Source organism: Desmodus rotundus, chromosome 10, assembly GCF_022682495.2.
Source record: "Desmodus rotundus isolate HL8 chromosome 10, HLdesRot8A.1, whole genome shotgun sequence".
Taxonomy (NCBI): domain Eukaryota; kingdom Metazoa; phylum Chordata; class Mammalia; order Chiroptera; family Phyllostomidae; genus Desmodus; species Desmodus rotundus.
Genome location: NC_071396.1, coordinates 57,552,398 through 57,571,938, shown reverse-complemented (window position 1 = coordinate 57,571,938; position 19,541 = coordinate 57,552,398). Strand labels below are relative to the sequence as shown.

At 52.9% G+C, this 19,541-nt stretch overlaps 1 protein-coding gene across 5 annotated transcripts; it reads right to left on the bottom strand.

The window, feature by feature from the left end:
- Nucleotides 1-2,124: 2,124 nt before the first annotated feature.
- GATA2 (GATA binding protein 2) lies at nt 2,125-16,157 on the bottom strand. 5 transcript variants are annotated; one of them, XM_045187941.3, is made up of 6 exons: nt 15,627-16,157; nt 9,639-9,912; nt 8,589-9,230; nt 6,427-6,572; nt 4,398-4,523; nt 2,125-3,997 (listed from the first exon to the last, which is right to left on the bottom strand). In XM_045187941.3, the coding sequence occupies exons 2-6, from the start codon at nt 9,865-9,867 to the stop codon at nt 3,698-3,700; spliced, it is 1,443 nt and encodes a 480-aa protein (XP_045043876.1). In that variant the 5' UTR covers nt 9,868-9,912; nt 15,627-16,157; the 3' UTR covers nt 2,125-3,697. The 5 variants fall into 5 exon arrangements, with proteins under 5 accessions (XP_045043876.1, XP_045043875.1, XP_045043877.1 ...); XM_045187940.3 differs by lacking the exon at nt 15,627-16,157 and adding an exon at nt 12,421-13,858; XM_045187942.3 differs by lacking the exon at nt 15,627-16,157 and adding an exon at nt 10,566-10,880 and having other exon boundaries at nt 6,427-6,569.
- Between the last annotated feature and the right edge of the window lie 3,384 nt (nt 16,158-19,541).

Here is a 19,541-nt window from a genome sequence, read left to right as displayed (position 1 = left end):
GCAAGTGTCCTTCCAACACTGACAATATGGGATTGGAAGAATGAAAGGAAAACCTCCCAAACCTCCCAAACCATTCTACATCAGGGCTCTTAAGGAACAGGGAAGTTGGCAATTAGAAATACAAGTCATCAGCAACCCAGGGACCAGACCTGAGGGTGACTAGGATCAAAAAGAGTTATTGCCCTGACCAGTGTGACTCAGTTTGTTGGGCATCATCCCACAGAGCAAGGGGTCACCAGTTATATCCCCAGTCAAGGCAGGTGCCTGGGTTATAGGTTTGGTCGCCAGAAAGGGCACATACGAGAAACAACTGATCTATGTTTCTCTGTCACATTGTTTCTTTCTCTCTCTCTTCTTTCCTCCCTCTCTAAAAATAAATAAATAAATAAATCTTTTTTTAAAAAAGGAGTCATTGATCAGAGATGTATAACTAGAGTGATTTGTAATTAGAGATGGTGGAGTCATGGGAAAATGATGTCATTCAAACAACATGATCAGAGAGGGTAGTGGTCATACATGAAGGATCAAGAGGCAGTGCTCAGAGATCTTGGTGATCAAAATGACGGTTGATTGGCTATGTCAATCATTAATCAAGAACATGAAGGACAACAGATGTGGGCAACAGGAACATTAGGATGAAAACATTTGGTGCTCATGTCCTTGATGACCAAGGGTAGAGGAACTATTGGTGATAAGATTTAGTGACTGGAGACATCCAAAAATCTTGGTGATGTGTGATCTACTGGGGATCTAAAGCATCAATGACTGGAGAATTTGGTGATCGGAGACACAGGTGACCAGTGATACCAATGACCAGGATGGCTGGTGATCATGGGTACAAGGGACATTGGTCGTCAGGGACTTGGAAGATAAAGAGATTCAACAATCACTGATGTTGGACACTGGAGAGTTTGGTGATCAGCATTACCAGTCAAGGGTATTGGTAACCAGAGTCACTACTGACCACACTGATAGTCAGAAAATTTGATAGTAAGAGGATTCCATCATCAGGGACATTGTTGGCTACAGATGTTGGTGATTGAAGACAAATGACAAAATACATCATCAAAAGACATTGGTGATGAGAAATAGTATGATCAGGGATGTTGGAGGCACATATGAGTGATCTTAAGTATCACTGATTAGAAAAACACCGATCAATGACATTGGTGATCAAATTTCTTGATGGCTTAGAACATTAGTGACAGAGTGATCAACATATTCATAATCAGAAACTTCGGTGGTTAGACACACTGGTGATCACAGACATGTTGGATAGAAATACTGGGGAAACAGGCAGTGGTCGTTAGAGATATTGGCAAACAAATACATTGAACAAAAATACTGGTGAACAGATATGCTGATCAGAGACATTGGTAATAACAGATATTTATGATCACACATATTACTGGTGAGCAAGGATAATCCCTGGAGACACTGGTGGTTCCATTTTGTGGATGCCAGTGATCAGACACAACATCCATCAGAGGCATTGATAAAGTATTGGTAATTAAGTATTGGTGATTGGTTATTAGTAATCAAATGTCTACAATCACAAGCTCTGGTGTGATTGTCATTGCATCATTGACATTGTCATTGATCACTGAGTATCAGTAATGGCTATCTCTAGTGACCAACATCAGAGATTAAAGAGGATAGTGATCAATGACAACAGTGATCAAAGACATTAGTGATCAGGTTTGTCAATGAATGGGAATATTGGTGACCAGATAGCTCAACAACAAAAGCTGATCACTTCCTCAGAGGAAGTGGAGGTGGGGTCAGTCCTTCTTGGGTTCTGCAAGAGCTCCAGTTGAGACCTCAAAAAAGATCAGTGTGTGGACCAAAGGTCAGAGAAGCCACATCTTCCTTGAGCCTCTCTAGTATCTACCCAGTCACCAGGACCCCCAGTTAGGTAATAATGTAAAAATTCAGATGGAAGAAATTCATAAGCATCAGGATCTCAGGTCCCAGCCAGACAAAGTCCCATCCCCAATTCCAGGAGTCCTTCCCTCCAAAACATTGGTTCTGTAGAAGCAGTTCACTTTGACTGCTAATCTCTGCACCTGAGACTCTCGTACCCCAGGAGTCCATAAGACAGGACAGAAGCATTCACAAAAAAGTATTTTATTATTAACAGTATTCACTTTAAAGGAATAGAAGGATAGCATACAATTTTTACAGACAATATATAAATGTTGTACATAATTAACAATAACTTAGTTCACTAATTCAAAATAAAACAAGCCAAATAAAACATAAAAACAGAAAATACTGCCAATTCTTCTTATGTGGATGCTAACACAAAATAAGTTACTTCCGGTGGTAGTGCCCCCGGCAGCAATAGCCAGCCCTTATTGCACTTGGTCAACTACACATCAGCACAATTCTCGTCCTGGGCACAGCCCTCTCCAGCCACCAAGCCCCACCACTACCGCACACAGAATCTAAGCTCAGACAAGATTATGTACAACTGTACCTTGGGAAGGATCCAGACAGCCACAGCAAAGCAGAGCAGAATCCAGGTTTCCTGGACCCCAGCAGGGTCATGGCCTCTCCTTCAATCCTGTCTCTGACTCACACCCCTTTGCCACCTGCCAGACCAACCCCCAGAAGCCAAGGCCCTGCCTCTGGCCCCCAGTTCCCCATTCTAGGGCTGTGGGATCAAAAAACTTTTCCAAAAAGAATGGCAAAGCTATGGCCTTGATTTGTAGGTTTTATTCCTTTCCATAACAAAGGCTTCTGTAGCGAAGTTTAATTGACCCAAAAAGAGTTTAAAATTAAAAGAACTAACTCATCAGTGAGTTAAGCTTATGCAGCTTTTTAAAAATATTTTTTTCTTTTGTCTCATAGTGGGAGGGAAGGGGGTCGAAAGGTTAGCAGAAAAAGGATGTATGTACAGGGGTCCACCTGGCAGAGGAGGCAGGCTGTGGCTCTAGTGTTAAGAGGACACAGGTCATACCAGTTTCAGCTTCAGAGCCAGGGGAGCGCGCTGGGAGACATTTCCCCTCTCAAGAAAATGTTGTTTCCTTCCTGTGACCCAGCCCTGGCCTGGGAATACATGTAGGACCGCCTGTGATTGTCTACCCTCCAGGGCCCATCAGCAGGGAATGCACTGGCTCAGCCTCTGGTAGGCTATGACCCCTTCTAGATTGGCTAGGCTCAGTCTGGGGCTCAGCATTTTAGAGAGGGAAGCCTGAGGAGAAGGTGCAGGCTTAAGTCCTTCCCAGACCTGTCCTCAGAGCCCTGGCAAGTTGACAAAAAGCCAAGCTGAGGAAGACAGGGAGAGCCAGGGGCAACTCAGACCTACCAAGTTCCCCAGTCCTTGTTAGAAAAAAGCAAAATAAATTATCTAAAACTGGTTTCCTTTGTCCCCTACCCCTCCACCTTATCTCTTCATAAAGTTGTCCTTTCTGATCTCCAAACAATTGTCCGTGGTGGGAATCCCAACTGGGTAGCAGCTTGGCCAAGATGACCTCTCAGCCCCACTGAGAATCTTCATGGTGACTAGTGACTGCAGAGCAGAGCACCCACAAGTGAGACAGCAAGGGGCTCAGGCTGGCCTGACAAGAGAGGCATCAGTCTTTGCAGAAGGGTAGATAGGTAAGGTTTTGGTCTACCCATCCTGGGAGCATCCAGCCTTGAGTTGCGGGCCACCCTCCTCTGCATCTATCTGTCCATTCATGGAGGGCTGTCCCTAGCCCATGGCGGTCACCATGCTGGATGGGTGGGGGTGGCCAAAGGAGAGGCTGGAGGAGGGATGGATGGGAGTTGGGGTGGGCAAGATGTGTCCAGAGTGGCTGAAGGGTGGGAGGTGGCCCACCGGTGCCATATGTCCGGCCAGGGCAGCAGCGCTAAAGGGGGAGGCCTTCTCCTGCATACACTTGGACAGCTCCTCAAAGCACTCTGCCCCCTTCTTGTTCTTCTTGGACTTGTTGGACATCTTGCGGTTTCGAGTCTGGATCCCTTCCTTCTTCATGGTCAGTGGCCTATTCACCTAGGGGCAACCACAAAGCCTTTAGGGAGTCTAGTTCCCTTCCCAAAGCAAGACCCCAGTCCCTGCTTCAGCTTGGGGACCCCACCACCAAATGCCCACCATAGTGCTGCCACCAGCACAGCCACAGTTTCAGGAAGGGTACTTATCACTGTGCCAGGATTACCTGTACCCTGCAGGGCACTGCCCCCCATCAACACAACCAAAACACACTCCCCACATTTTTATTTTATACTGGCTGGGCCCAGCTGTGAGGAACATACCACCAGCCAGCCTGCCCTCTCTTATGGGAGCCCTTTCTCAAGCCAAGCCAAGTTGGAGAGCAGCTGAGGCCTCTTGCCTGGCAGCACAAGGAGCAGAGGTCCCTGGGGAGGGGTGGGGCTAGTAGAGTGGGCCGACTTACATTGTGCAGCTTGTAGTAGAGGCCACAGGCATTGCAGACAGGGTCCCCATTGGCGTTTCTGCGCCATAAGGTGGTGGTCGTCGTCTGACAATTTGCACAACAGGTGCCTGCCCTCCTGGCAGCTGACTGGGAGGGGATCAGCAGCATCAGCAGGCTGGGGTTCTGTTTCCCACCTCTACCAGCCTCCCAGACCCTTGTCCCACCCCCACCCTGCCCCCAACAACTTAGCCAAGGAGTGCAATCCCTACAGGAAATCCAGGCATCTCCAAGCAGTGGACATTTAGAATTTGAGATCTAGACAAACACAGAACTTTAGAATAAAGAACTCTCAGAAGCCTGATGTCACAATCAACAGGGTTGCAAGAGCTGGAAGGAAAAATCAGCCACCTCCTGGATTTGCCAAACAATCTAACTATAAATCAGAAACTGAGGCCCTGAGAAGGATTTTCTAGTTTAGAAGGCTGGTTTGGTCCCCCTTGAGCCCCTGGGTCTGGAGATGCTTCTGTCTCCTCCCTCAGGACTCCCCTCAAAATCCATAATTCTGGGAGTGTCAGTTTCATGACTGAGGCCAGGACAGGAGGATCATGTGGCTGCCCAGGGTGGCAATATAAAATGTTCAGGGAGTCTTGCTCAAGCTGAGCTGCCCAACACTGTAGATACTACCCACATGTGACTACTTTGATTAAATTCAATTACTATTTCATAAAAGTAGAAATCCTGCTTCTTCAATTGCACTGGCTACATTCAAAGGAGTCAATAGTCATAACATGGGCTGGATGTTACCATAGTGGACCATGCAGACTTAGAACATTTCCATCATTGTAGGTTTATTGGACAATGCTGGTCTATCTATTCAGCCCCCAGTACCCCAAACCTCAGAGTTCTAACTGCCCCCAGCTCCTCAAGGAATGCAAAATAGAGGTGGTCTGGAAATGAGTGTCTGGTTCCTGGAGAAGGGAGTGAGCTGCTTGTAAGAGAAGGTAAGAGGGTCTTTATTCCAGAAAGTAGATCTCTTCTCCCAGGTCAACCAATGTCAACCCCACAGTCACAGAATAAGCTCCCCCAGCACTTACCTGAGAAACACCAGCAGCAAGATGGGTTGTGGAAGACTGAGGCCAGCAGAGGCTGGAACTGCCCCAGGCTGGAGCCTGGCCACAGAGGGACTGCAGCCTATGGACTGTAGCCTCGGAGCCGGGGGAGTGGTGAGGGTGAGTAAGCAGCCTGAAGCTGGAATTCTGACTAAGGGGCCAACACCACCTGAGTCCTCACCCCGCCCTCACTGCAGGGAAAAAAAGGGGGCTCCCAAAGCGGTGAGTGATTTAAGCCTCATAAATCACTTTGCCCTGAAAAAATATATTTATTATTCTTAGCATTTTACACATTATTTGCAAAGTGGAGGGTATTAGAAATTTCAAAACAGCCCAGAGAGAGGCAGGACTGAGCCGAGGAGAGACTCTAAAAACTAGCGGAGTCCGGAAACAGATACGCAAGGTTTCCTTATCTTCAGGCTGCAGATGTCCGGATAGGAAACTCCGGCAGGAGATCCGAAAGGGCATTTTTTTTTTTAAATCACTCAAATGAAAATACACAGTATAGGTGTCTCCATGGAAAAATAATAAAAGGCAGGGGTTTTTTTGGTGCTTGGTGTGTTTTATTTAAATAGGCACGAGGAGATTGTGAGAGAGCTGCCTGCCCTAAGCCACAAGGAAAATTACTTCATGGCCCTATTTTTTTTTTTTTTTAAGTTAAACAGAAACCAGGGAATGGAAATTGGGCCCTTGGACACTGAACTTTCGGTATCTTTGAGCAGAGTAGGGTGAGGGTCCCTGATGGGCTGCAGAGAAGGAAATCTGGCCAGAAAGAAGGGTGACCCCAACCGACATCCAAGATATTTTAATGATAAAAGATTTTAAGTGGCAAATCATCTGCATTTGAAGAGTTCTGTTGTTATTTCTTAATCAACTGTCAGCTCCAGGTAAACATACCCCAGCTGCCTCCCACGGGCCTCCTTCCTGCACCCACTGCCTACCAGTCTCCGTTTGGGCTTGATAAGTGGCCGGTTCTGCCCGTTCATCTTGTGGTAGAGCCCGCAGGCATTGCACAGGTAATGGCCAGTGCCATCTCGCCGCCAGAGAGGAGTGGCTGTGGCCCCACAGTTGACACACTCCCGGCCTTCTGAAAGGGGACAGGGATAGACACCAAGACTGTTTATCCAACAATGTCATGGAAGAGAGTCGGGTGGGCAAGCAGGCTCTAATCATTTCTGCCAGACTGGTTCAAGGGAGGTGACTTTTAGCCCCCAGCCAGGGCCGGAAGAGAGACCCAGGGGATTTTCCCTACATGAGAGAGGTTCACAGAGTAGTTTTGGGACAAATCTCCCTCTTCAAAATTCTCTTGAAAGAAAGGAAAACAGGGACAGAGGGAGGAGCTCGGCCAGGGCTCCAGCATTTCTCCGAAAGAGCGACCAGGAGATGGTATTTACAACAAACTTTGCCAATGGGAGGACTGTGACAGGAATCGCCTAGTTTGACCTGCTTGGGCTGGGGACTACTCCAGCCCCCTTTCTAGTTCTCTTTTGTCTCTTTCCTATCCCCCCGCAACCACATCCGCCATCGAGTGGGTCTCTGCTCCACGTCTATGCCCTCAGGCTTTGCCCTGTCTTTCTGCTCTCAGTCAAGGGTATCGTCCTTCTTTCCCCCAAAATCCCCTCTTCGGCTGAGCCCCTACGATTCAGTCCAGGACTCAGATTGAAGTTGTTCTTTAAAATAAAACAAATAAAATAAATAATAAGTCCTTTCGTTTTTAGGATAAGTGACCATTCTTTTTATGCTGTTTTTGGCTTTTTGTTTGTTTAGTTTTTGTTAAAAGACCATCTGGAATTCCAATAGAATATAAAACAAACTTGGGAGAAAAAACTAATTAAAGGCAAGCTAGCTGGTCTGAGCAGAACAGGGACTCTGAGGTGAGACTAATGTGGCTACAAGTGGCAGCTTCAGCGATCAGGCAGGGTAGCTGCTAACATCATGTTACCCAGGAAATTTTCCCACATTTAGTTTCAACTAAGTTGTCAATATACCATATTTTGCTGTGTATAATGCGCTCCCATATATAATGCTCACCCATGTTTTTGGCCTGAACTCTCAGGAAAAAAGTAATCTTTCATTTTAATTTTTAATTCAACTATTTATTTATATGTAGAATGTTTTTTGTATTATGAAGGAATTTTAGCATTTTTGAACATACTATGGTGCTAGAAATTTTATGTAAAAAATAATTACAAAACACAAGGACAGAGACAAGGTATTTCAGGCACTACCCATGTATAATGCACATCCTTATTTTTTCCTCAAAAATTTGAGCAAAGAAGTGAGCATTATACACAGCACAATACGGTATATGAGCAAGAAAAGGTGTGTCCTGGAGTCAGGAATAAGTTTATAAAATCTTCCTTTCCCCAGCTTAAAAGAACTGGGAAGGAGGCATCGACAGCAGGACCCCCACACTAGCCACAGTTTCTGCTCTACAGTGGTCAGATTCTTGGACAAATCCATCTTGGCCCAAGTCAGCTCCTCTTGCGAAGGAGCAGAGAGGCACCTACAGTTTCATCCCATAACTCCAGCCTTCAGGGAGGAAAAGTGAAGAACACAGACATGGAACATGAATGGGTCCTAGAATTCTGCTTTGGGGAAATCACCCAAGGAGATTGGGAATCATCAAAATCCCAAGGTTGGACTGATTGAGTTGTAGGACCAGATTCCTTAAAGGTGTGGAGCCTTTGGAGTGTACCCAAAGTAAGCATACATGCTAATAACACATGTACACACACTTAAACATGGCCTCTGCTTTTCCCTGCATACTGCATTCTCTCACATGGAATTTTCACTTAAGATTCAGGGAGGGAAACAGGGAATATCCCTTCTGTGTTCTGGTCTGGCAGTGGCCAGTGGTATATAGCAAGGTAAGGAGTAGGAAAGGAAAGTGAAATTTGGAGGCCACCAGGAACACTTAAGATGTATGGGGTCTCAGACATCTCTTGGGGTGTCTTAGAGAGGGACATTACCCATCCCCAGATCTGGGAGACTGACACTGACCCCTCTACCATACCACGGCTTACATCTCCCCAAACCAACCACCACCCTGCAAAGCACAAACCACCCCTACTTCCACTAGGTCCCTAGTACCTGCTTGTACCTGAGCAGGAGCGTGCCTTGCTGCGTTGCTTAGGGGTGAAGCTGGAGGCAGGGCCACCTAGGAAGCCTCCAGGATGGAAAAGTCCACTGCTGTAGTCATGGGTGGCAGCCGGCATATACGACGGATAGGTGGGAATGGGGTGGTGTGTGGTAGACTGGGTGCCCACAGCAGCCAGGCCTGGGCGCAGGGGACTGCTGCTTTCTATCTTCATGCTCTCAGCCAGAGAAACTTGGTACTTGACACCATCCTTGTCCTCTCCGCGGGCTGCATTACCCACCGCGGAAGAGGAGGCTGGGGAGGCAGCCCCGGTGGTGCTGGGGTCAGGAGATACTTCCTTGGGTGGTGTGGGTGGGAAGCCAAAAACGTGGGAGCCAGAGTGGGCTGCAGTGGGGGTGAGGGAGGCCACAGAGCCCCCATTGCCTCCCCCGCTCCCACTCCCCGCCCCTGGGTACATGGGGAGGGGGCCTCCAGGGCCACCAGCAGCTGAGGGGTGCAGCGGTGTCTTGGAGAAGGGGCTCACGGTCCAGGGGTTGTGGTGGTGTGCTGCAGCAGCAGAGAGGGCTGCTTTCCCCCCGTCCAGCCAGGGCAACCCAGGGCTATGCAACAAGTGTGGACGGCACATCTGGCCGCTGGTCAAGCGGGCTGAGGGAAAAAGGAGAGGGGTTAGGATACAGAGGGGCTGGGCCCAACCAGGACACGGATACACTGGACCACAACTCACAAAGCTACCAGCAGTAACACCCTCCTCAAAGAAAATCAGAAATTTAACAACTAGCAAAAATCAGGCATATCAGTCAGGATCTCAAAGACAAGTGGCAAAGACGAAACCCCACTGGACAAAGCCTAGAGCCAGCTGGAAAAGGGCAAAAACCCTGTGGGACCCAGACGCTCCCTAAGAGGCCACTGCCCCCATCTTTCCCGCCCTGATTTCTTCGCTGCTCCAATTCCTGTGGATCCCATATCCGGGAAGCAGAAAGACTGGCCCTCCTTCCCTTCCGCGCCTGACGCGAGGCGACAGAGCTCCCAGTCACCCACTGGCCCTGCGCTCACCGTGAGCTGGGCTGTAGGAGACGCGCGCCCGCGCGTGGGCCGGATTGGTGTAGTAGGGGTTGCCCTGCGAATCGAGGTGGTTGAAAAAGACGTCCACTTCGTCGGGAGGCAGCAGCTGCGCAGGCTCCATGTAGTTGTGCGCCAGGCCCGGGTGATGCGAGTCGGGGTGCTGCGCATTCAGCACTGCGGGATGAGCCATCCAGCGCGGCTGCTCCGGCGTCACCTCCATAGCCAGTGGCGGAGGCTCGGGTTCGGGGAGGAGGCAGCAGCGGCCCTGCGAGACAGAAGGGGGCGTGAGGACGCAGTCACAGCTTGACACCCCCAAAGTTCAGTCACGCGGCGGCCTGTGCGCTGCTTACCCCGTGGAGCTCAGCCGCGCACCAGCCCCGGGTGGGAGGAAAACTTAAAGCTCAAAACGAAAGGAAGGTGGGGGAGAGGATTCAGCTGTGCACACTCACATGGTGACCGCTGGTCTCAGAGTCACACACCTGTGCACACAGGGGCACACACGAGGACGAGACCCTGCACTGATTACCCCCAAAACGTTCGAAAAGTCGCACTTTAGTCAGAAATTCACACTGAATCTCCACCTTCCCGGTACACAAACACAGAAACAGACTAAAAGTTGGAAACAGGCTCCTGGGGATCCACTAGGGCACATGATCCTAGCAATACGCACACATCTATACTTGGAGCCCGATACACATACTTACTTTGTCCCCTCCCCCGCATCCAACAGGCACACGCTGCCCCACAGGCTGAGAGCCAGCCGCCTGAGCACACTCCAAAGCAGCACAATCTGCACCTCTCACCTAGGCATACCAAAGCGGTCACCCCCAGCCGCGCCTCGGCCTTGTGCCCCAGCAGAGACGTCTCAGAGCTTGGCGCACCTAGCACTCCCAGCTAGCCCTCGAACCCCAAACTTACACACGCAGAGCCACAGAGAGACACGGCCTCGGATGGGGGGCAACACCGCGGGAGCCCCAGGAGTGAAGGGCCTAGGGGCAGAACGTCAGGCGGCTGGTGTGGCTCACTGGGTAGGATTGGGGGACAGCGAGCGCCTCTGCCTCAGGCGCGCCGGGCTCCGGCCGCTCTGCATCCTCCGACCGCCCTGGCGCCAGCTCGAGACTCCAGCACAGACATGAAGCTGGGGCCGCGCACGCCTAAGAAGCCCGCGCCAGCCAATCACCTCCGAACGCTTCCCAGCCTCCGCCCACCATTGGCTGTGCCTTCAACTCCCGGCCTGGCTTACTCGCTGACTGACCTGCCAGCGGGCCCCCTCCTTCCTTAGGTACCCTCCCAGGGCCCTCCCTGAGGCCCCTGCAGCCATCCCCTCCACCCTCACCTCGAAGGCTGACCGCTAAGCCCCTCGTACGGACACTCCCGGATCCCCCTAATCTCTGGGACCTCCTCCAGTAACTAACCTCCAACTGGGGCCCCCTCCATAGAAACCCTTGCCATGCACGCTCTGGGCGTCCAGGTGTCCCCCTCCCCGGGACTCCAGCCCTTCCACTTTCTCGGATACCACCTCCTTTACAATCGAACGTGGCTAGTTGAAGTCCAAATACCTACCCAGACCGTTCCCTCCCCCAACTCGCCGCAGGGGTGGGGGGAGGGGGAAGGACAGCTCCGGGACTTCAGGAGCGGTGAAGGGATGAATTGTGGGGTCCCAGCGGGCACCCGAGCCTCAGATACGAAGCCACTTAGAACTGTGCTTGACCCCAGTGGAGGTGGTCCAGCCTAAGGCTCCAGAAAAGGGGAAGGGGTGTCCCCTTCCCGGGCGTGGCCTTCGAAGACCAACAGGCCGAACTGCCTGAGGGGAGGCCTTGGTGACCCAGACTGGCGCCGGCGCCGGCTGAGGCTCGAAGGAGACGCCTCCGGGCAGGAGTAGGCATTTTTCCTCCTGGAGTTCCCTAAGGCGGCCCCTGGGGAGAGGGAGAACTCTGTCCCCTAAGTCACTTAGGACTGCTCCCCACACACCCCCAGGCCAGAGATTCAGCTCTATGGGCCGATTGGGCCCGGTGCACAAATCTCCTTGTTCTCTCCCATTGTACAGACAGAAGAGAACACGGCTCGGAGCCTATGGCCGGGGGGGGGGGGGGGGGGGAAGGTCGGGAACAAAGAAATTTGGGGGGACTTAGGTGCAGGGTTAATGGGGAGTAATCAACGTCCTCCAGCCCCTCTCCCCTCGCCGGGTCCACGGCTGTCGAGGTAGATGCCCAGAGGGATCCCAGTCAAGTCCCGGGCTGGGGGGAGGGCGGGTCCCGGCCACCCCCGGGAGGGTGGGGGGAGGGGCGGCGGGATTGACAGTCGGTAATTGGGTAACTGGAAGCTGCTTCTTCGGCCCCGCGGCCCCGCCACCGCGACGCCGGACCCCTGACGTCACCCGATTCGCCAGGAAATGAACTTTTTAATAATCCGAGAGGGAGGAAACCCTCGGTACCCTCGGCTCCCGGGGGCACCTGGCCCGGCCCAGATTCACGCGCGTGCCTCCGTCTTCCTCTCTTCAGTCTGGCTCTGGGCAGTGTCAAGGGGTCGCGGGCCGGAACCCAGGGCTCCTCCTGCCTCTGCGTCTCGCCATGACGCAGGTAAAGGCGCTGGGCAGGGGCGCAGAGCCCCTTCCGTCTGGGAACAGGCGCGTCCCGGCCCTAAGGCACCCGCCTGCCCAGACCCGCCGCTGTGCCTTCCGCTCCGCTCCTTTGTGGCGCGCGCGGGGCCCCGGCTTCTCGGAACTAGAAGAGAAGAGGAGAGGAGGCCAGCGCCCGCTGGGTAAGGTGCTCACCGGTCCGGAGCAGAAGAGCGAGGCTGCGGGCACTGGGCCTCGCAGCCTCGTCGGGCAGGTGAGTGGTCTCCGCGCCTCCTGGTTCGCGTCCCCACAACGCGTGAGGTATGATCTGGACCCGCTGTCTCTCCGTACACGTCTGACTCACCTCCTAGTCTTTAGCTTACGATTCTTCATCAACGCGTAAAATGAGATCTCCACAAATCCTCGAACCTGTTTTGTGTCCCTGGAGCCTCGCGGAGTTTCTCAAAGACAACAAGACCCCAGGGACAATCTCCCGCGTCAGGCAAGGCTGCCCCACTCAAGCTCGAATCCCGGGACCCAGCGTGAGAGGCCGCCGGGCTCCTGGCCGGCCGCGGGGCTATTAACGCCGGAGGCCGGCGTTACAGAAGCTTCCCTCGGGGCGACGATAGGCGCCTCGGTTGGCAGGGAGGTGGTCGCTCGGAGCGCTCGAGAAAGTAGGTAATTCGCTTTTCCTCCCGAAGGAGAAGTTCAAATTATTTCTCGGTTGGCGTTTGGATGGGTATGCAGTTTTATCACCGGGAGCTCGGCTTCAAGCTCCTCCGGAGCAACCTGAAGCCCGTCCGGGGCAGTGTTCTGGCCACTGCAAGAATGGAGGTGGCCAGCCCGACCGGGCCCCCTGCCGGAGCGGCTGCCAGCCAGCCTAGAGCAGAAGGGAGCGCAGGCTGGGAATTAATTACCCTGCTAGGCGGCTCAGAAAATCGCCGCGCAGAGGAGCTGAGCAGGGAAGTTAAGCAATGCTTGAGCAGGGGTCCCAGGAGATCCGCACCAGCCTCCCTTCCCGCATTCCGGGCCTTAGACAGGGGGGTGGGGTGGGGTGGGGAAGGGAGCCCCGCCAGGTTTCCTGAGGCCCTGGGGTTGCCATCCTCGAAAGGCAGGCAGGCAGCTGGCTCGGCCGAGGCCTTCACGTTAATTGGAGCGTCTGCGTTGGACGCGGGACTGCTGTGTCCTCCCGCAGGAACGAACTCGTTTGGGAGAGAAAAGAGGGGCGCCAGGCAGCAGGGCGCCCAGTCGACCAATAAAAAGGGGGCTCTCGTGCGTGTATGTCTATACCAGACAGACAGACCGACACCAGCCAGGCGCCTCGCCCACTAGGCAGCGGAGACCATCCTATCACTTCTGCCCAGACGAACGTCTTGGGAAGGAGAGGGAAGCTCCCACAATCCGCAAGGGTCGTGGGGCCAACCTCTGCCTAAGGAAAGCAGATATATTTCCGTTCACGGCCTCGGATTTCGGGGTCTCCCTCTTTCTTTTTTCTTTTTGTTTGTTCTCAAGATTTGTTGCAAAGGCGGCCACTGCCCTTCCATTGCACTCAGATGTTGTTGCGTGGTAGCAAGATTTCACGGAGGACTGGGAAAGCGCAAGGACAAAACTGAATTTTCTGACGGCTTTCCACGTGACCCAAGTTGCCCTGGCAGAGTGTGGATCTTGCAGCTCGAGATACTCCCATCAAGGAGATGGGGACTCGGATCCGAAGCCTGGTTCTATAGGGCCTCGCTGGCCCGGGGTTGGCTCTCCGGTACGGCTACCTAGGTTTTACCAGCCCCACATAGCCCTATCCTCTGAGTCCTTTGTTTAAACTTCGCTTATCAGATGCTGTCCCTTAGGGACCTAATTCTTCTGGCCTTTTCCCATGGGCACCTAATTCGCTGGCAGTGAAAGGGGGTGGGAGACCAAAGAAATCCGTTTGTTTAGGGGCTGCCTTCCATAGGAATATTTAATTTGCAACACAGTGGCCTCCCAGCCCCACACTGGCAATGTGCCTTGAAGGGTACCAAGAAGGAAGTAGGGCCTCTTTAGCCAGAGGGGTTCAGAAGTCGCTTCTAGGGCAAAGCCTCAGATCTGCTCAGGTCACAGCTGTCCTTCCAGATGGGGCTCCCCAACAGGGCTCCAACAGCTCCTCCTGTTCTTTGGGCTTCACCTCCAGCCCCTCCAAATATGATGGATGGTTCCCTCTCTTCTGGCCTCCATTCTGGCCCTCCCATCCCACCCGTCTTCTGGGCCCCTTTGAATTGTAAGTACAGGGACCCAACATCCTAGACGCCTCAGCGCCTAGGGTAGAGGCACCTCGGAGATCCTGTATCTCCTTACTAGGTTCTAACCCTATAATCAAGCAGGGCAGCTTCCCACAGAGGTTCTGCTGAGATGTCCTCCTCCAGGAACAGCCACAGTTTACTCAGAGCGCCCAGCGGCCCGGCCGCACGACTAGTAAATCTGTTTCGTTAGAATCAATTTGTTTGCAGTTTGGCAACTCGGGTTGGAAACCTCTCCAGACGCCTGGGCAGCCGCACTGGCCCTAACCTGTTTCTCGAATCCTGCCTATTCACTCATAAACGAATTCCAGCGCGAGGTGCCTGCGTAGACCCAGAGCTCACCGCCAGATGTTCCCGACCCTGTCCAGGAGACGTGGCTTTTTCCAAAACAACGAACTTCCTTCCGTGTTTTCCGGGAAAGGAGCGGCCACCACACCCGGGGGCCCTGAACGCCGGAACTTTCTCCTCGAGGTTGGGCCAAGCTGGAGTTCAAGCTTGGCCTCCACGGACGGACTCTAAGTATCGGTCGTCCAGTCAAACCCAGTCCGATGTCTACGCCTCCCGGCGGCAGATCCCCAAGCCAGCGGGGGCCCCATTCTTATTGAAATCCTACTAAAAGGTTTCTGACACAGGCTTGGAGCAGGGGCGGGAGGTTTTCAGACCAGGCGCTCTCTCCCACCCGAACCCCGATCACACGGGATAAAGGGCCGCGGAAGGCGGCTCTCGGGGGCACACGCTGGAGCAAGCCGAGTTAAGCCGCGCAAAGCCGGCTCACGGGACCTGCGGGCAGGTGCAGAGGCGGCTCCGCAGCCCGGCTCCGGCACTTCCGCCACCGCGGCCCGGAGGTGGGGGGAGGCCTAGACAAAGGCCCCAGCTCCGGGGCCAGGAGAGCGCTTTGCGAAGCTTTAGGAATAACCGGGGCTCGAGGCCTTTGGCTCTGTCTGAGAAATGAAAAGGCCAGATGCCCGAGGTGGGCGTGCTGTTCCCTCAGGTTTAGACCCCTATGACCTCGGTAGATAAGGTGGGCTGGTAGGGGTGAGCCTGAAGGACCACCATGTCAGGAGACACAGGCAAACCGTGTAATTAGGGTGCCGGATCGGTCGAACCTGGGGGCTGGAAGGACCTTGGTCAAGCTGGGAGGGAGGCACTCACCGAGCGAGGTGCAGCCGGGGGCGGCCCCGGGAGGAAGGGGTCGAAGCGGAGCGGGGCGCACAGCCAAATCCGTGGTTATAGGGGCCCACCAGATCAGCACGGCTGGCTGCGTTCACCAGCAGGGCCTGGGCGGCGAGCTGAGCTGCCGCGTAGTACGTGGCGGGACGCTTTTGTTCGCTTGGTCGCCGGCTCCGGCCGGCCGGGATGAAGGCGTCGGCAGCCTGGGGATAGAGACTTGAGCCGCAAGCCCTGGTGGCGCTGGCCTCCCTACTTCTCGTTCCAGCTGTCTCTGCTTCCCAGAGCCTCAGCGACCGCTGCTTTTTATTTCGACAGCACTTTGAGGGGGCGGGAGCGCTTCAGGGGAGTAGGAGGGTGCCCGGGGTTCTGCTTGCCTTCTCCCTAGTCCAGACACCCATAACGGGCCGAAGGTCTGCAGGTATTCAAGATGCACACACCCTAATCAGCCATATTCCGTCCTTGCAAGGAAACACATACTGGCACCTCTGCTGTCAGGGATGCACGCTCAGAAAGCCTGGACGTGTCTCTTCAGAGACTCTCCCGGGGACCCTCTGGAGCCTTGGGCACACACGTACACAGATGGTCTGCCCTGCCTCCTCTAACCCATTTCCAATAGTGTTCGAACGGATACATTTGTGCACACGGGTTAACGCACACAGCTGTGGCTTTGTGGACAGCCTCAGTCAGGAGATCTAGGTCACACTGACATGCACACTTGCACACACTCAAATGTAGCTCAACACTCTTGCACATCACCTCCTTCACTTCCAGGCTGATTTGGCTAAGTGTAGTCACATCCCCTCTCCCCTCCCACCTATACCTCACCTCTCAATCACCCAACTTCAGAGCAGAAAAGAGCCTTTTAGGAGTGGAGTTTGAGGCATCTCCTCCAACAAGAGGGTGGAGGTTGGGAGTAGAGGGCTTCTCCTTGGAAGGTTGAATGTAAGAATTAGCGTGTGTGGGTATTCACCTTAAGAAGTCTCCTCAGTTTGTGAGCTAGTCCTTAAACTTCCAAAGCCCCTACCATGAAATTGAACCTGGAATTCCTCCCTGCTCCCATGCCATCTGCCTGGGAGAGTGAAAGTGGCCTCGGGATCTTGGACTCAAAGAGAAAGTGTTTTGCCTTGGAAAGACTGAGAAGTCTGTGGTCCTAGGAAACTAGTTTACTCAGGTGTGCCTGGAGAAGGGTATCTCCAGCCCCCCAGCTCTGTGGTCACCTACTATGTGAGAGTCTTTCTTTAAAGCTGGTGGTGACTGTGATGCATGTGTATGTGCTTTAAGAATGCAGGAGAATATCTGTCCTGAGTGCCCACATGTCTGAGCATTTGTGATGTGAGCACATGGAAATCTGCAAAACTGAGTATATTAGTATGTCCGCTTCTTTCCATGGTCCTTGGGAGCTTGTGTATTGAGAGTCTGTGCATTGTGAGTCCATGAGAGTTTGTGTGGGGGCTCTGAGAGTTTATGTATTGTGTGTGGCTATTTCAGAGTGTGTCCCGATATGTGTGCATGGGAGAGTGTATCTATGGAACTGGATATATGTTCCTGTGGCCGTGTATCTCTGAGATCATTGTGTACATGAATCATGTGATAGGAAGTAACTATTTCCAAGTGTTTGTCAGTAAGTTGGTTTGTGTCCTTGTGTGGGTCCACAGCAGTGTGTGTTTAGGTATCCTGTGTCTATGAATCAGGAGTATGTGTGTGTCTGTCTTTAACACATAGTTATGGGTGTGCATCACTGTTTCTTTGAACTGATAGTGGAAGGATGGAGAGTGTATCCAAGTTGTCTGTGTATATCTCCATGTATGAACTAATGTTTTGGGGTGAGCATGTATGTCTACAAATATATCTTTACGTGTTTCTCTACATAGTGTTACCCTGTGTCTGTGGAGGAGTGTGTCCTTGGGTGATTCACAGTATTTGGGTCTTCTCAGATCACCACCCTGTGTACCTTTCCGAACTGGCAGGGCAGGCAGCCAGTGGAGTTCCAGGGTTCCATTTGCCAGAGGACTTTCTCTCTGTCTGTGGGAGGGGCAGATGAGTTGATAAGGCTTATCTCTTAACGCCAGTGCCATGCTGAATAATTGCTCTAATGAGGTGGACTTGCTGAGACTACCCACAACCACAGTAGGGAAGGGCACAGGGGATCCAGTCCTGGGGTACAGGTGTAAGTCTCCCCCCACCCTTAATTTAGCAGGGCCTGCATATCCACAGAGCCTTTTCTAGTTCTGTCTTGTTTCCTCAGAGGGTGATGGGGATACCAGGTCTTACATCACCCCATACCACCTGCCAGTTCCCTGCTGCCCTGGGCTGGCCAGAGCCCGCTGGAGCTCCCCATCCTCTGATTTTTGATGAGGAACCTGGCTTTGAGAGGGCAGCAGTTCTGAGGCCTGGATATGGGGGACCCTCAGGGGTGTGGGTGATTGAGAGACACAGAGGCCTGGTGAAGAGGGACAAGACCGGAAGACCCAAGGACATTTTAAAAACTAACAGTGATAGACAGAGACACTGGTAGGAGATAGAGAGATGGGGTGGAGACACTCAGGGACAGGTAGAAACAAACAACTAAAAAGTGGCAAAACGGATCAGAGAGATAGAAACAAAAGCAGTGAAAGTGTTAACCAGAAAAAGATGTGGACAGAGAGGAGAGAGATACAAACAGGAGACAGAGAGGGAATCAAGGCAATAGGGCAATAGGAAGGACCCAGAAAGAAGAGATGGTCTGGGTAGGATGGACAAACTGAAATAGAGAAAGCCAGGGGCTCAGCAGTGCGGATCACCAACGAGAGCACGGGAGACCAAGTGCCAGGTGTGAGGCGTAAGTGCAAAGCCAGCGGGCCGGGTGGGGTTGTGGAGGTGAAGGCAGGAGGTGGGGGTGGGGGGACGGTTCGCGTGGGGCTGCGCCGCTGTCCCCGGTAATTTTTCATCTCCGCCGGCTAATCTTTGTTCCCGGGGAAGATAATGAATAGCCAATCGTTATCTGCCCGGCTGCCGGAGGCTGCCCGAAAATGGGGTTGTACAGGGCTCGAATTGTTTCCAAAGTGCTGCGGAATAAATGGTGTTCCTTATCTCTGCCTTCCAGATTATCGGAGCCCTTTCAGAGCGCGCACAACAAATGCACCCGCCATCGAATGCATCATTTACCACCGCAGATCCTCGCGCTGATGGGCAGGCAGATAGCAGTCCGCAGGGGGCACGCCAGGCGCCCAGTGCCGGCACTGCTTGACTGTCCGCCGCAGTGGGGGGCGGGGAAGACCCAAGTTTCCCAGTGTGTCCAGTCTGTTTGGTTGAACATGTGAGTGTGCCAGTGGATGAGCTCTGAACAAGAAAAGGTGTTGATGTGCACACGGGTATGTCAAACAAGTGTGCTACAAGAAAGTTCACATGTGCAAGCCTATGCGCACATGCGTGGTGGGCGTGCGTGCTGTGCTTGAGGATGAGTCTGAGGGTGCACAGAGGAAGGGGTATTGCATGTGAGTCTGTGGGCATACATGTCACTGGGGGGTGTGCATGTGTTAAGGAGTAGAGGTGCAAGCGGTTTTGGGGTACCCTCAAAGAAGCTGTTTAGGAGTGCACATAGGAGGTGATGTCACCTGCCACTCAGGCGAGTTGTGTTACTCTTTTGAATTCTGTGTGCCTGCAGGTGTCCCACCCTACTCAGTGTTTTAGGGGTATGCATGCTTGTAAGCATGTGCATCCATGCATACCTGTGACTGTACAAGTGTCAGTGTTCAGCCCACTGTGTGCCTTGGGGTGTGCACAGATCTGCGTGAGGGTAGTCGTGTCTTTGTGACTCTAGAAAGAGGCAGGTGGTAAGGCAGCGTTGGGACCTGACCCAGTGCTTGCATGTGTAGGCTCAGGGCTGGGCACAGGAGCTGGGGCACCTCTGGGGCTTGG

Bases quoted from the DNA above. Each gene is read 5' to 3' on its own strand.
- GATA2 (XM_045187941.3), bottom strand. From the start codon at position 9,867: ATGGAGGTGACGCCGGAGCAGCCGCGCTGGATGGCTCATCCCGCAGTG. The intron at 4,524-6,426 runs GTAGGCAGTGGG...ATCCCCTCCCAG, and splicing joins TCAAGCCCAAACGGAGACTG to TCAGCTGCCAGGAGGGCAGG. The intron at 3,998-4,397 runs GTAAGTCGGCCC...GGTTGCCCCTAG, and splicing joins TCTACTACAAGCTGCACAAT to GTGAATAGGCCACTGACCAT.